Consider the following 14,414-nt stretch of genomic DNA (forward strand, 5'->3'; position numbering starts at 1 on the left):
ATTTAAAGTTGTATGCATAATGTAGCCTCCGGTCTTGTAATGAAATTACCATATTTCTGTAGTACAGTTTTTCCTGAAAAGGAGATTTAAGACTTTTCCAACGTAAACCTAATGATATTAACCACCACGTTTTCCTTGCAGTATTGTCACTATGTGGCTGGACTTGTAGGAATTGGCCTTTCCCGTCTGTTTTCTGCTTCAGAACTGGAAGACCCCATTGTTGGTCAGGACACACAGCTCTCCAATTCCATGGGCCTTTTCCTGCAGAAAACCAACATCATTCGGGATTACCTGGAGGACGAACTTGATGGTCGAGAGTTCTGGCCCAGAGAGGTAAAAGAACCCATAAGTTATCCCAACTCTGTAGAGTCTCAGTCCATTATATAAGTTTCAGATATAGACTGGTGGTAGTGTTCAAAGTGAGCAAGGTCACTAATCAGTGGATGGGGCCCTGCAGGTCAAGAGGAAAGAGGTTTTTTGAAAGCATCCTTGTAATTTGCTCCAGTTGCCCTTTTTCTGAGAAATCTAGACCTGCGACTTGCTACAGTTATGTTATATGTAAATGTATAGCACACAACTCGCCCCGGAGCGTATTTTGTCGCTTAAAATTGATTTTGGCAGATTAGCTTGCTACTTTCTGGTGTAGATTTAGATATTGTTTCTTGCAGTGTACACAAGTCCTTGGATAACTTACCTGTTCTAAAAGATGTGTGAAGCTTTGGCTCTCCTATTTATTGTTATTGGCTACAACTTCATAAATTAAGGGAAAGTGGTAAAACAAATGGTGAAGTTAATGTTGAGTTTGTGCATTATATAATTTAGATAGATTTAAGTATTTTTGAAATGTTGCTTTAATCTTCAAATAAAGTGATTTAACAGTTGCATTGTTCTGATTACAATCTCCTTAGTGTTCACTTAGAATATGTTACAATTCTGTACACTGAGATATAATTTGAGTTCTACACAAAGACCACCAATATTAGGCTGTTACATGTACTTTGAATTTGGAAATAAAACCTGATTCTCCCATACCAAAATAACCGCACCCATTTTGCTAAAACGTATTCAATTAATTAATATTTGTTTTGTTTTCCAAGTGCTATGTCTTGCTCATAATGAGCTTTGAGCAACAAGGAGTGTGTTTTATAAAGCACATAGCAGCGTGTTAGTCCCTATTTTGTTTCATTTCTTGTTAAGTCTATTGCTACTACTGTCTTTTTACTGCCTGCACTCCCCCTGAAATGTTTCTTCCTTCAAGGTAGGATTGTAAGAACTTGAGCTGCTCTGTCTAAGGAAAGTTTACTTAAAAAATTAGGCTTGGTGATCAAATAAATAATTGAGATTTCTGCAGTTTTTCAAGAACTTGCTTTTTAATCTTCTTGTACTTTAGAAAGAAATAGTGGTCATGTTTGCTGTTTCAACAAGACTATCCCTAGTAATGGTTTATAGGGCCACCTTCCCACCCTCGCCAATAGTAATGGTTTATAGGGCCACCTTCCCATCCTCGCCAATTCTGTAGTTAATATTTCCTGGCGACTTTTTTTTTTAACTCTAGGTGTGGAGCAGATATGCTAAAAAACTGTCAGACCTGGCAAAACCAGAAAACCTAGACTCAGCAGTGCATTGCATGAATGACCTGATTACCAACGCCCTCCACCATGTGCCAGACGTCCTCACATACCTTTCTCGATTGAAAAATCAAAGTGTCTTCAACTTTTGCGCTATTCCACAAGTAAGTCAACATTTTCGAAATTCACACATTTCTTTGATTATTCTGTATATTAACAGTATTGTGAGTAACTTTTCTTCCCTTTTAAATGACACCTCATCCACTGCATATAAATTAAACTTGGTATTTAGGAGAATGTGTATGAATATTGTGTTGTGTGCGTTGTCTCTTATGTGGGAACAAAAAAAGTTCGAAGCATGTGGCTGCTGAATTCATAACTGTGCATAGATCGCCGCCTAGTGTTGGGTCCGGATGATTGCACATTGTTGTCCTGGAAGAGTTTTCGAAGTATCACAAGATAGGTGTCTCCTCCCTTGGACTACAGTGCGCATGGGCATCCTCTCCATCTTTTTTTCCGACATTGGGTTCGGATGCATTTTCCTGTACTCCAAGTTCGGAATCGAAGTAAACTTATCTAAAGGCCAAAAGGCCTTCGGTTTCATCGGTATTGTTTTCGATCGGTACCGAAAAGCTTTCTTCACAATCTACTTGCACTCGGGTCGTCGAATCGGGCCGGTTGGCCTTCTCGACGCCATGTAGACCGACGGTCGATGGAACGAAGTCCATTCAATTACTGCCTGCAGTGCAACTCAAAGTTTCTGAATACAGATAAGCATCCTGTATGCAACAAATGTTTATCGCCAGATCATAATGAAAGCGATTGCCTAGCTTGTGCCCAGTTCCGGTCCAAGAAAACGATCCGGAATCGGCGGGCGGCAAGGCAAGAGATGCAGAGGTCGGCACCGGAGCACGAGAATATCTTCGACGACGAGGAAGAACTAGATGACGTCGAAGATTCGGATCAAGACTCCGAGCACGACTCTGACTATTATATCGACGAGGAAGAACAAATCGTCGAGGTCAAGGAGTACGACCAAGACATCGTAGCTGTCGAAGACTACTCCGATGACAACGGGGGCGAACCGTGAGTACACCGCCCCACACAGGCACTACGCCATTTTCAGAGACTCCGGTCGAGGCATCGCCAGCAGGCCTTAGCCAAGATCTAAACACTGATTCTATAGCCCTGCAATACAGCCCGGCTAAGAATATACAAAAAGAGCCTTCTGAGACACGTCATCCAAGATCGGTTCAACCGAAACCAAAAGTCATCGACACAACAGTCTTCGGACCGAACGCCGTCGAACCGAAGGTGATAAACACAAAGGGCGCCGAGCCGAAAGCCAGCGTTCCATATAAACTTTCGAAGCCAAGGCCCATCGACTCGAACAAATCCAGTTCGACATCCGAAAAGGGACAAAAGATTGTCTACGAAGCCAAAAGGGCTAAGCCCAAAACTGTTGTCGAACCGAAAGCGAAACCTAAAGTAGACAAACCAAAAACAGTCGAGCCGAAGCCCATCGATCCGAAGAAGAGCATCGAGCCGAAGCCACAGGCTCCGAGGACACCTCTACAGCCGAACAAGCCGAAAAGCCCGATAAAGGTTATCGAACCAACAAAACCAATCGGCCCAAAAACAGTGGTGCAACCTGTGAAATTCGTTGCACCGACAAAACCGATAGGGCAGACACTGCCCATAAAGCCTCATAAGCTGATCCAGGCACCAAAACTGGTCGAACCGAAAAAAGGCATCGAACTGAAAAAGGTCAAACCAAAAACATTGGCGCCAAGGCGAAAGACTGTGGAAGAGGAGATCATCCATCCAGACCCCTCTACAGAAGATCAGTCTAAACTATATATTGACCAAATACTGGAAAAGTGACTGTTTACAAAAGGAAGAATACCAGCCCCTGCTGAAGACTTTTCTACTATTCCACTCAAAAAGAAAAGAGACTGTGCAACCTCTCCTATTCTTTTCGAGCCTATCTCTCCAGCTGTGCCTACTACTCCACATGCACCATACTCCCCTACACGCTCTGACTACGAGCCAGATGTAGATCAGGACACAGATGGTAATTTTGGAAGTCCACAAAACCCAGATGTAGACCCCAACTCACAATCATTGGGGGAGATGACCCAGACCCTGATGAGACTCAACCCATTATAGACACACCTGCATACCCAGCTAGACCATTACCTACAGAAGACACAGTGGCATTCAACTCATTAATAGATAGAGCAGTGCTCTACCATAATGTAGAAATGCATGCAGATCCTATAGAGGAAGACTTTCTGTTTGATACGCTTGCAACATCAGAAAAAAGTGTGTTAGACGGACCGGGAGGGTCGGCCGAGGATAAGGGGAGAGGTCTCCGGGGAGAGCCGTCTCCAGCGATCGTACAGACAAGTAACTTCCCCCCCACAGACGGACACCACACAAGGTTGAAGTTCAACGAGACTTTATAGGCAATTCTTTAAGTTTACGATGGAATGGTACAAGGAGGTCTGGACTCAGGGGTCCCCTCGATTCTAGTCTCTGGTTTGGGAAAAGGGTAGCGGGACAGTCTTGTTACCAAAAAGATGAAAAATAGCTCTCAATCCTCGAGCTCGGCGTTCTAGATGATCGGGCCGCGGCGGAGCCAGCAGGTCCCGAGATGGATGAAGAAAACGACGGTCCGCGGCGGAGCCTGCAGGTCCCGATGAAGATGATGGTTACAAACGGTCCGCGGCCACGCCAGCAGGTCCCGACGACGATGAAGGATATGAAGGTTACGAAGGTTGCGGCAGCACCAGCAGGCCAGACGATGGTGCACAAGACAGAGCTATGGCAGCGCCAGTAGTCCGTCAAGGATGAGTTCTTCTTTGCGTCTCTCGACTCCAAGATACAACTGCCTTCCTGCTCTGGAGCTGCCCCAGTTATAGGGCTGGTGTGCTTTGATGTCCGGACCCTCGCACTTGGAGGTCGGGAGGTCCGGGATGAGGGAGTCCAGACACCCAGCAGGGGGGTGGAGCCGGCGCCCGGGGAGGCGATGGGCGAGCGGCACTTGGCGGGGGAGAGCCATCGACACCTCTTTCTCCCATTGACTTGCCAAGTAGCCCGCTCACCTCCTGGGTGGATGGTGGTGCCGGGATGTCTGAGGTCGGACCAGGCCCAGGGTTGAGGTCGATCGGGGGCCAGGCGGCCTCGTGGTGGATGGTCCAAGATGGCGCCCCAGGATGGGCGCGAGGGCCGGCAGTGGATTTGACCCACGAGGTTGACATGCTCGAGGGCAGGGGTCTCTGAGGGGGCAGAGGACGTGCAATGGGGGTGTGTGGTACTTGTGGGCCTGGGCTCGGGCCTGGTTGAGCCGGGGGAGAGCGGCCCTTCATGTGGCCTGTCCAACATGCGTCCCCCCCAGCTGAAGGCGGGGAGAGTTACCCATCTTCTTGGGGACTCTCCTCGTCGAGGCGGAAGAATCGGGACAGGCCATCCGCGTTGGCGTGATCTGGCCCAGGCCGGTGTTCAACTGTGAAGTCCATACCCTGCAGGGAGATGGACCAGCGTAGTAACTTCGGGTTTTCCCCCCGCATCTGCATCAGCCACTGCAGGGGTCGGTGGTCGGTCTGCACCCGAAAGTGGGTACCAAAAAGGTAGGGCCGGAGTTTCTTGAGGGCCCAGACCACAGCGAAGGCCTCCCTCTCTATGGTGCTCCAGCGTTGTTCCCGTGGTAGGAGTCGCCGGCTGATGAAGGCCACTGGCTGATCAAGGCCTTCGGTGTTCAATTGCGACAGGACCGCCCCAATGCCGTGGTCGGAGGCATCCGTCTGGACGACGAACTCCCGGCTGTAGTCGGGGGCCTGGAGCACAGGGGCGGAACACATGGCGGCTTTCAATTGTTCAAATGCAGCTTGACACTCGGGGGTCCAGTTGACTTTCTTGGGCTGGTTCTTTGACGTGAGTTCTGTGAGGGGCCCCACCATCGTACCATAGTCTTTCACGAACCTTCGGTAATAGCCCGTGAGGCCCAGGAAGGCTCGTACTTCGGTCTGGGTGATGGGGGGCTGCCAGGATTGGATGGCGGCAATTTTTAGCTGCAGAGGGGCCACCAGGCCGCTTCCCACCTGGTGCCCGAGGTAGGTTACAGACCCTTGCCCAATTTGACACTTGCTGGCCTTGATCGTGAGGCCAGCTCGCTGAAGGGCTTGCAGCACTGTTCGGAGGTGGTGGAGGTGTTCGGACCAATGGTGGCTGTATACAGCGATGTCGTCTAGGTAGGCGGCGCTGAATTCTTCGAGCCCCGCCAGGACCTGATTGACGAGCCGTTGGAATGTTGCTGGGGCATTCTTCATGCCGAAGGGCATGACGGTGAAATGGTAATGGCCATCGGGGGTGGAAAAGGCAGAGCGTTCTTGCGCCCGGGGTGTGAGGCCGATTTGCCAGTAGCCCGCCGTCAGGTCGAAGATACTGAGGTAGCGGGCAGCTCCCATGCGGTCGATTAGTTCATCTGCCCGGGGGATGGGATGCGCGTCTGTTCTGGTGACCGCATTCAAGCCCCGGTAGTCAACGCAGAACCGGAGTTCTGGTGTGGTGCCGGGGGCAGCTGCTTTGGGGACCAGTACTACAGGGCTGGCCCAGGGGCTGTCTGAGGGCTCGATGACCCCGAGCGCGAGCATCTTGGCTACTTCTTCCTGGATGCAGGCCCGTACCCGATCTGGCACGCGGTAGGCCCGGTGGCGGATAGGGGGGCTGTCCCCCGTGTCCACATCGTGCACACACCAGGAAGTGACACCTGGGGTGAGGGAGAACAGGTTGGCGAACTGTGACAGGAGGACTCGACACTCCTGGTGTTGCTCTCTGGTGAGGGCCTCCGAGAGTCGGACCCCATCCACGGAGCCGTCTTGCTCCCGAGTCCGTAGGAGGTCAGGGAGGGGCTCGGAGTCTTCTTCAGCCCCATTGTCTGTGGCCATCAGGAGGCTGAGTTCTGTACGCACAAAGTGGGGCTTCAGTCTGTTAGCGTGGAGGACCCAGAGGGGGTTCCGGGGCGATTCCATGTCGATGAGATAGGTGGCAGGGCCCTTGCGCTCGACTACTTTGAAGGGCCCCGTCCATTTGTCTTGCAGGGCGCATGGCTCGGTGGGGGACATCACCCATACCTGTTGGCCAGGTTCAAATTCAATGGAAGAGGCATTCCGGTCATACCACTTTTTCATGTCCTCTTGGCTGGCCTCTAGGTTAGCTTTCGCCAGCTCCCTGAACCGCCGGGTCTGGTTGCGGAGGGTTAGGAGGTACCGGAAGACATCTGGAGGGTTCTTTAGCGGGGGCATCTCCCAGCCTTCCTTGACTAGGCTGAGTGGTCCCCGCACTGGGTGTCCGTATAGCAGTTCAAACGGGCTGAAGCCCAGGGACTTCTGAGGGACCTCCCGATAGGCGAAGAGGAGGCACGGTAGCAGCACATCCCACTGGCGGCGGAGGGGTTCTTCCAACCCCCCGATCATCCCTTTTAGCGTGCGGTTGAACCGCTCAACGAGTCCGTTCCCTTGAGGGTGATAGGGGGTCGTGAATCGGTAGGTAACCCCGCACTGTTGCCAGAGAGATTTCATATATTTAGAAATAAAGTTTGTGCCTCTGTCGCTAACGACTTCTCGGGGGAAGCCCACCCGGGAGAAGATCCCCATTAGAGCCCGGCCGACTACCGGGGCTGTCACAGTCCGCAGGGGAACAGCCTCAGGGTAGCGGGTGGCGTGGTCCACTAGCACCAAGATGAATCGATGGCCTTGTTTGGTACGCGGGTCCAGGGGTCCCACGATGTCTATCCCGACCCTCTCGAACGGGGTGGTGACCACGGGAAAAGGTTGCAGGGGGGCCTTTAGTTTGCGGCCGCTCTTTCCACTGGCTTGGCATGTGGGGCAAGATCGGCAGTGCTGGTGTACATCGTTTCTCATTTTGGGCCAGAAGAAGTGGGTCACTAGGCGACTGTAGGTTTTATCTTGTCCCAGGTGTCCGGCTAGGGGGACATCGTGGGCCAGGTTTAGCAGAAAGTCTCTAAAACGGAGCGGCACCACTAGTACTCGGCTGGCCCCCAGCTCTGCGATTCTTTGCTCACTGTACAGCAGATCATTGTCCCAGTAGACCCAGTGAGTTCCGGAGGTGTCCCCTGCGCTTTGGGCGAGCGCTTGCTGGCGGAGTCCCTCGAGGGAGGGACAGGTCTTCTGTTCCTGGCGAAATTGCTCTTGCGTGGGCCCCCCCTCTTGAGGCCACTGGTCGAGGTTAGCGAGGTCGGAAGGTTGAGCTGGTTCGGGGGGGACGTCATGGTCGGTGGTTTCGGCTGGGGCGACCGGAGGCGGTGGCGCCGGCCATTCGGGTTCTTCTGGGCGGTGGTTGGCACGGGCGGCCATGGACCGGGTGGTGACACACGCCCAGTCTGGGACGCCTAACATCCCCAGGTGTTCTCTTCGTTCTACGGCTGCCCACGGAGAGCTTTCAAGGTCATTCCCCAGGAGGCAGTCTACGGGGGCATCGTCTCGGACTGTTACCTTCAACATGCCGGAGACCCCTCCCCATTCGAAAGGGACGCAGGCCATCCGACACAGACTTTCTGAGTTATCGGCTGAACGTACCGGGCAGAGAATGTTCGGTAGATATTGTTCTGGGGTCACCAGGTGACAGCGGACGGCTGTTACACTGGCCCCGGTGTCACGAAGGGCTTCGGCCCGGCGTCCATTGATGCTCACCCATTGGCTGTACTTCTGGGTGTTAGCGGGTAGGGGGACCCGCGGGACCATGTCTCTCCCCCCTAAGCAGGCTAGGGCCATGGCGGCTGGCTCCCATTCTTGATGCTCTTGTTCATATTCCTCTTGTTCCTCTATGATCTGTTCCTCCCCCAGGGCAGCAGCAGCTACCTGGCGGGGCCTTGGGCTCTGGTACTGGGGGCAGTTTGGGTCGTTCGCATAGTGGCCGACTCGTTGGCATCGATGGCACGTAACATTGGCTCGGTATCCCGGTCGCGCCGGGGTGCTGCCCCGGTTGGCCGGGGGGGTGGTGCTGGTAGCGGGGGCGACCGGGGCGTTGTCTCTTCCTCGTCCTTGGCCCCCTCCTCCCCCTCGGGGACGGTGCTGACCATTGTTGTTCCGGTTCTGTTCGTAGGACCCATTCCGGCCCACTCTGGTGATCTCCCACCGGTCAGCTTCGGCTGCGAGCTGCCGGGGATCCGTTAACTTGCTGTCGAGGAGGTGCTGGCGGAGTTCAATGAAGCAATTGTTCGACAGATGCTCCCATACCATAAGATTAAACAGTTGTTCGTAGGTTGTGACGTTGCTTCCTTTGATCCAGCCCTCGAAGGCTCGGCTAAAGTAGTTTACATAGTCCACCCAAGTTGTACCCGGGATGCGGGTGCAGTCTCGGAACCTCTGACGGTACATTTCGGGTGTGAGGCCATAGCGGGTGAGGAGTGCAGCTTTCATATGGTCATAGGAGGTCATCTGGTGGTCCGGGAGCTGTAGCAGGGCATCGCGGCCCTCATTGAGGAATCTCCCCCATAGACCGGCTCCCCAATCGCTTCTATCGATCCGGTGTGCAGTCATAGCGATTTCATAGGCCTTAAACCATTGCTGGATGTCGTCCTCTCGGAAGTATTCTCGGACGACATCCTTGGGGATGTGTACCTTTTTCTCTGTTGCCCCTGGGGAGTGGGGTTGCTCGGGCACCCCTACTCCTTTATTCTGCTTGCGTAGGTTGATCTCAGCTAGGTTCCGCTCGTGTTCGTACGCTAGTTTCTTTTCCTCGAGCTCCCTTTGTCTCTGTTTCTCCTCTCTTTCTTCTCGGAGACGCAGGTGCTCTAAGTTGATTTTTTGTTCGGCCAACTTAAGCTCAATGTCCATTTTGAGTCGGGCCATTTCCAGCTCGTGTAGTCGGGTTTTTTCTCTTTCCTGGATCTCGTCTTGCGAGAGACCCGTTCTTTGCTCTTCAGGGGCCGTGGTGGTTTTTGCTGCGGTGCTCTGATCGGGGGTTCCGGCGGCCCCGGTTTCTGCCCAAGACTCTAGGGCATGCTTAAAATCGTCTTTGGTACTTAGTCCGGTGGTAGCGATACCTAGTTCGATGCAGAATTGTTTTAGTTCACGATGGCTGTACTCATCCAATTTCTCCATCTGGAACTTCTCGGTTGATCCGCTTTCTTTAGTTGTCATTGTGATTTCGTCGTGGGGTGAGCTACTCTCTGTACGTTTATGCGGTGATTCGGATCGCGCCGCTGGCCACCAATGTTAGACGGACCGGGAGGGTCGGCCGAGGATAAGGGGAGAGGTCTCCGGGGAGAGCCGTCTCCAGCGATCGTACAGACAAGTAACTTCCCCCCCACAGACGGACACCACACAAGGTTGAAGTTCAACGAGACTTTATAGGCAATTCTTTAAGTTTACGATGGAATGGTACAAGGAGGTCTGGACTCAGGGGTCCCCTCGATTCTAGTCTCTGGTTTGGGAAAAGGGTAGCGGGACAGTCTTGTTACCAAAAAGATGAAAAATAGCTCTCAATCCTCGAGCTCGGCGTTCTAGATGATCGGGCCGCGGCGGAGCCAGCAGGTCCCGAGATGGATGAAGAAAACGACGGTCCGCGGCGGAGCCTGCAGGTCCCGATGAAGATGATGGTTACAAATGGTCCGCGGCCACGCCAGCAGGTCCCGACGACGATGAAGGATATGAAGGTTACGAAGGTTGCGGCAGCACCAGCAGGCCAGACGATGGTGCACAAGACAGAGCTATGGCAGCGCCAGTAGTCCGTCAAGGATGAGTTCTTCTTTGCGTCTCTCGACTCCAAGATACAACTGCCTTCCTGCTCTGGAGCTGCCCCAGTTATAGGGCTGGTGTGCTTTGATGTCCGGACCCTCGCACTTGGAGGTCGGGAGGTCCGGGATGAGGGAGTCCAGACACCCAGCAGGGGGGTGGAGCCGGCGCCCGGGGAGGCGATGGGCGAGCGGCACTTGGCGGGGGAGAGCCATCGACACCTCTTTCTCCCATTGACTTGCCAAGTAGCCCGCTCACCTCCTGGGTGGATGGTGGTGCCGGGATGTCTGAGGTCGGACCAGGCCCAGGGTTGAGGTCGATCGGGGGCCAGGCGGCCTCGTGGTGGATGGTCCAAGATGGCGCCCCAGGATGGGCGCGAGGGCCGGCAGTGGATTTGACCCACGAGGTTGACATGCTCGAGGGCAGGGGTCTCTGAGGGGGCAGAGGACGTGCAATGGGGGTGTGTGGTACTTGTGGGCCTGGGCTCGGGCCTGGTTGAGCCGGGGGAGAGCGGCCCTTCATGTGGCCTGTCCAACAAAGTGTCAAAACACTTCCCATGTTAAAAGGGATCCTAAAGCACGCAAATGACATATTCAAAGACACTGCTAGGGCACGTGTCATCAACCCTAGAATTTAAAAAAAAGTATAGGGCTGCACCATTAGACCCTACTTACATCAGGGGACAACTGCCTTTAGACTCATTGGTAGTCTCCAATGCACGTAAGCGTGCTAATTCTCAAACTACTGGAGAGGCTCCTCCTCCAGATAAGGAGTCAAAGATTTTAGAAGCATCAGGCAAGAGAGAGCTGCTCAAGCAGCAAACTCATGGAGAATTGCCAATACACAATCCTTGTTGGCTAGATACGACAGAGCGCATTATGACAGCTTAGAAGCACTTCTCCAACACTTACCTGAGCCCTTCAAAGAGCAGGCCGATGAACTTGTACAGGCGGGAAAGTTAATTACCAATGCCTCCATTAACCCCTTCGATGCTTGTGACGGAACCATTCCGTCATCAGTCACGGTTGGGCTGTGTTGATGACGGAATGGTTCCGTCACAACCACACCCATTTAGATTGGGGCCAGCACAGGAGGATCAACACAAGCGTACTGCTTAGGAGACATGCATGGCTTCGCATATCTGGATTTAAGACTGAGGTCCAGACCACAATTCTCAACCAGCCAATCAATCCTGATTTTTTTATTTGGTCCAGCAGTTGACTCAATTCTGGACAAACTGAAAAAAGACACCGAGACTGCAAAGTCAATGGAGGCTCTTCAGTCACAACAACACAGAGACTCCTTTCGTCGCTCAAACTACAGAGGAGGACCGCGAGGTAATACATCGCAGCAATCCTCCACATACAAAAGTAATATGCAATCCACATACAATAAAAACACAAATCGTGGTGGATAACGAGGAAATAATAACAAAGGCAGAGGGCGTGGAGGCAATACCAATAGAGCCTCCACTAATACCAAACAGTGATTTCTTGGCACTACCCCCAGACCATACAACACCAGTCGGGGGAAGACTACAGCAGTTCCTACCAGTCTGGCTAAACATCACTACAGACAAGTGGGTCAGGCAAATTATCCAACATAGCTATTGCCTAGAACTCACATCCACACCACCCAACATACCACCGGTACACCGTCCAATGTCAAAGGACCATAAAACATTATTGCAGCAAGAGGTCATCAGTATGCTGCAAAAGGGGGCCATAGAACCGGTCCCATTAAAAAATCAAGGAACAGGAGTATACTCACTATACATCCTCATTCCCAAAAAGGGACCAATATTGGACCTCAGGCCCCTCAACCAGTACATTTTGTCAGAGCATTTTCACATGCTCACTCTGCAACAAGTCTTACTACTGCTGCGGCAGGGAGACTTCCTAGCAACTCTAGACCTCAAAGACGCATACTTTCATATACCAATACACCCTGCTCACAGAGTATCTCAGGTTTACAATTCAAGGACAACACTACCAGTTCAAAGTCCTACCATTCAGTGTAACAACAGCTCCACGGGTGTTCACAAAATGCCTAGCAACAGTGGCGGCGCATCTCAGGAGACAACACATTCATGTGTACCCATATCTGGACGATTGGCTAATACAAGCGCCATCGGCCCAGCAATGTGCCAGCCACATGTCTAAGACCATTCATTTCCTGCACAATCTAGGTTTCTCGCTGAACTACCCAAAGTCACACTTACAACCCTCAAACGTACAACAGTACTTGGGAGCTACAAAAGATACACTTGCAGCAAAGGCATATCCAAACACAGCACGTATCAACGGAATGCAAACGTTAATCCAAAGGTTCAAACCACAACACTCCTCTCCAGCTCGAGTGTTCATGCAACTAATAGGCATGATGGCCTCCTGCATATTCATAGTCCCTCATGCCAGACTACACATGCGTCTGCTACAGGAGTGCCTAGCAAGGCAGTGGAACCAGGCTCAGGGACAATTAAAAGACCTAGTGTTGGTGACCAGTCGGGCATACAATTCTCTGCATTGGTGGAATCCACAAAACCTTCGCAAAGGACGACTGTTCCAGGAGCCTGTGCCACAAATGGTGATGACAGCGGACGCATCCCTAATAGGCTGGGAGCCCATGTCCTGCATTACACAGTCCAGGGTCTTTGGACTACACAACAAAAGAAGATGCACATCAACCTCCTAGAGTTGATGGCGGTCTTTCTAGCACTAAAAGCGTTCAAAAAACACTTATGCAACAAGACTGTGTTGATCCGGACGGACAACATGACAGCTATGTATTATATTCAAAAACAGGGAGGAACACATTCCCCACAACTGTTGCATCTAGCTCAAAGTGTGTGGAAATGGGCTCTTCAAAGGAACATGTTTCTCATGGCAGAACACCTCCCAGGCAAGAACAATCAAATAGCCGACCTGCTCAGCAGGCAGTCAACAGATGCACGAATGGGAGATTCACCCCAATGTGCTCCAACCATTCTTCCGGCAGTGGGGACAACCGGAGATAGATCTGTTTGCCACAAGCGAAAACGCAAAATGCCAGTACTTTGCCGCCAGGTTCTCATATCCGCAGTCGCAAGGCAATGCGATATCGATTAACTGGTCAGGCAAATTTGCGTACGCTTTTCCCCCAGCTCCATTAATACCGCTAATGGCACGCAAAATGTGCCAACACTCACTGACGCTAATCCTAGTTGCTCCCACATGGGCGCGGCAACCATGTGCTTGCTCCCCTGCCCACTCGCTGTGCTTGCTCCCCTGCCCCCTCGCTGTGCTTGCTCCCCTGCCCCCTCGCTGTGCTTGCTCCCCTGCCCCCTCGCTGTGCTTGCTCCCCTGCCCCCTCGCTGTGCTTGCTCCCCTGCCCCCTCGCTGTGCTTGCTCCCCTGCCCCCTGGCTGTGCTTGCTCCCCTGCCCCCTGGCTGTGCTTGCTCCCCTGCCCCCTGGCTGTGCTTGCTCCCCTGCCCCCTGGCTGTGCTTGCTCCCCTGCCCCCTGGCTGTGCTTGCTTCCCTGCCCCCTGGCTGTGCTTGCTTCCCTGCCCCCTGGCTGTGCTTGCTCCCCTGCCCCCTGGCTGTGCTTGCTCCCTTGCCCCCTGGCTGTGCTTGCTCCCCTGCCCCCTGGCTGTGCTTGCTCCCCTGCCCCCTGGCTGTGCTTGCTCCCCTGCCCCCTGGCTGTGCTTGCTCCCCTGCCCCCTGGCTGTGCTTGCTCCCCTGCCCCCTGGCTGTGCTTGCTCTCCTGCCCCCTGGCTCTGCTTGCTCTCCTGCCCCCTTGGCTGTGCTTGCTCTACTGCCCCTTGGCTGTGCTTGCTCTACTGCCCCTTGGCTGTGCTTGCTCTACTGCCCCTTGGCTGTGCTTGCTCTACTGCCCCTTGGCTGTGCTTGCTGTGTGTGTGGCTCTCTGTGTGTGCGGCCCTCTGCGTGTGCGGCCCTCTGCGTGTGCGGCCCTCTGCGTGTGCGGCCCTCTGCGTGTGCGGCCCTCTGCGTGTGCGGCCCTCTGTGTGTGCGGCCCTCTGTGTGTGCGGCTCTCTGTGTGTGCGGCTCTCTGTGTGTGCGGCTCTCTGTGTGTGCGGCTCTCTGTGTGT

The 14,414-nt window shown here is 53.1% G+C and overlaps 1 protein-coding gene across 1 annotated transcript in view; it reads left to right on the top strand.

The window, feature by feature from the left end:
- FDFT1 (farnesyl-diphosphate farnesyltransferase 1) overlaps positions 1-14,414 on the top strand; it is a 204,768-nt gene that overhangs the window by 93,287 nt on the left and 97,067 nt on the right. Inside the window, exons 5-6 of the mRNA XM_086926190.1 lie at positions 142-333; positions 1,556-1,732. Of these exons, the coding sequence (XP_086782316.1) occupies positions 142-333; positions 1,556-1,732 (369 nt within the window). The remainder of the gene's footprint in view (positions 1-141; positions 334-1,555; positions 1,733-14,414) is intronic.

The sequence above is a fragment of the Lissotriton vulgaris genome, chromosome 6, assembly GCF_964263255.1.
Source record: "Lissotriton vulgaris chromosome 6, aLisVul1.2, whole genome shotgun sequence".
Classification (NCBI taxonomy): domain Eukaryota; kingdom Metazoa; phylum Chordata; class Amphibia; order Caudata; family Salamandridae; genus Lissotriton; species Lissotriton vulgaris.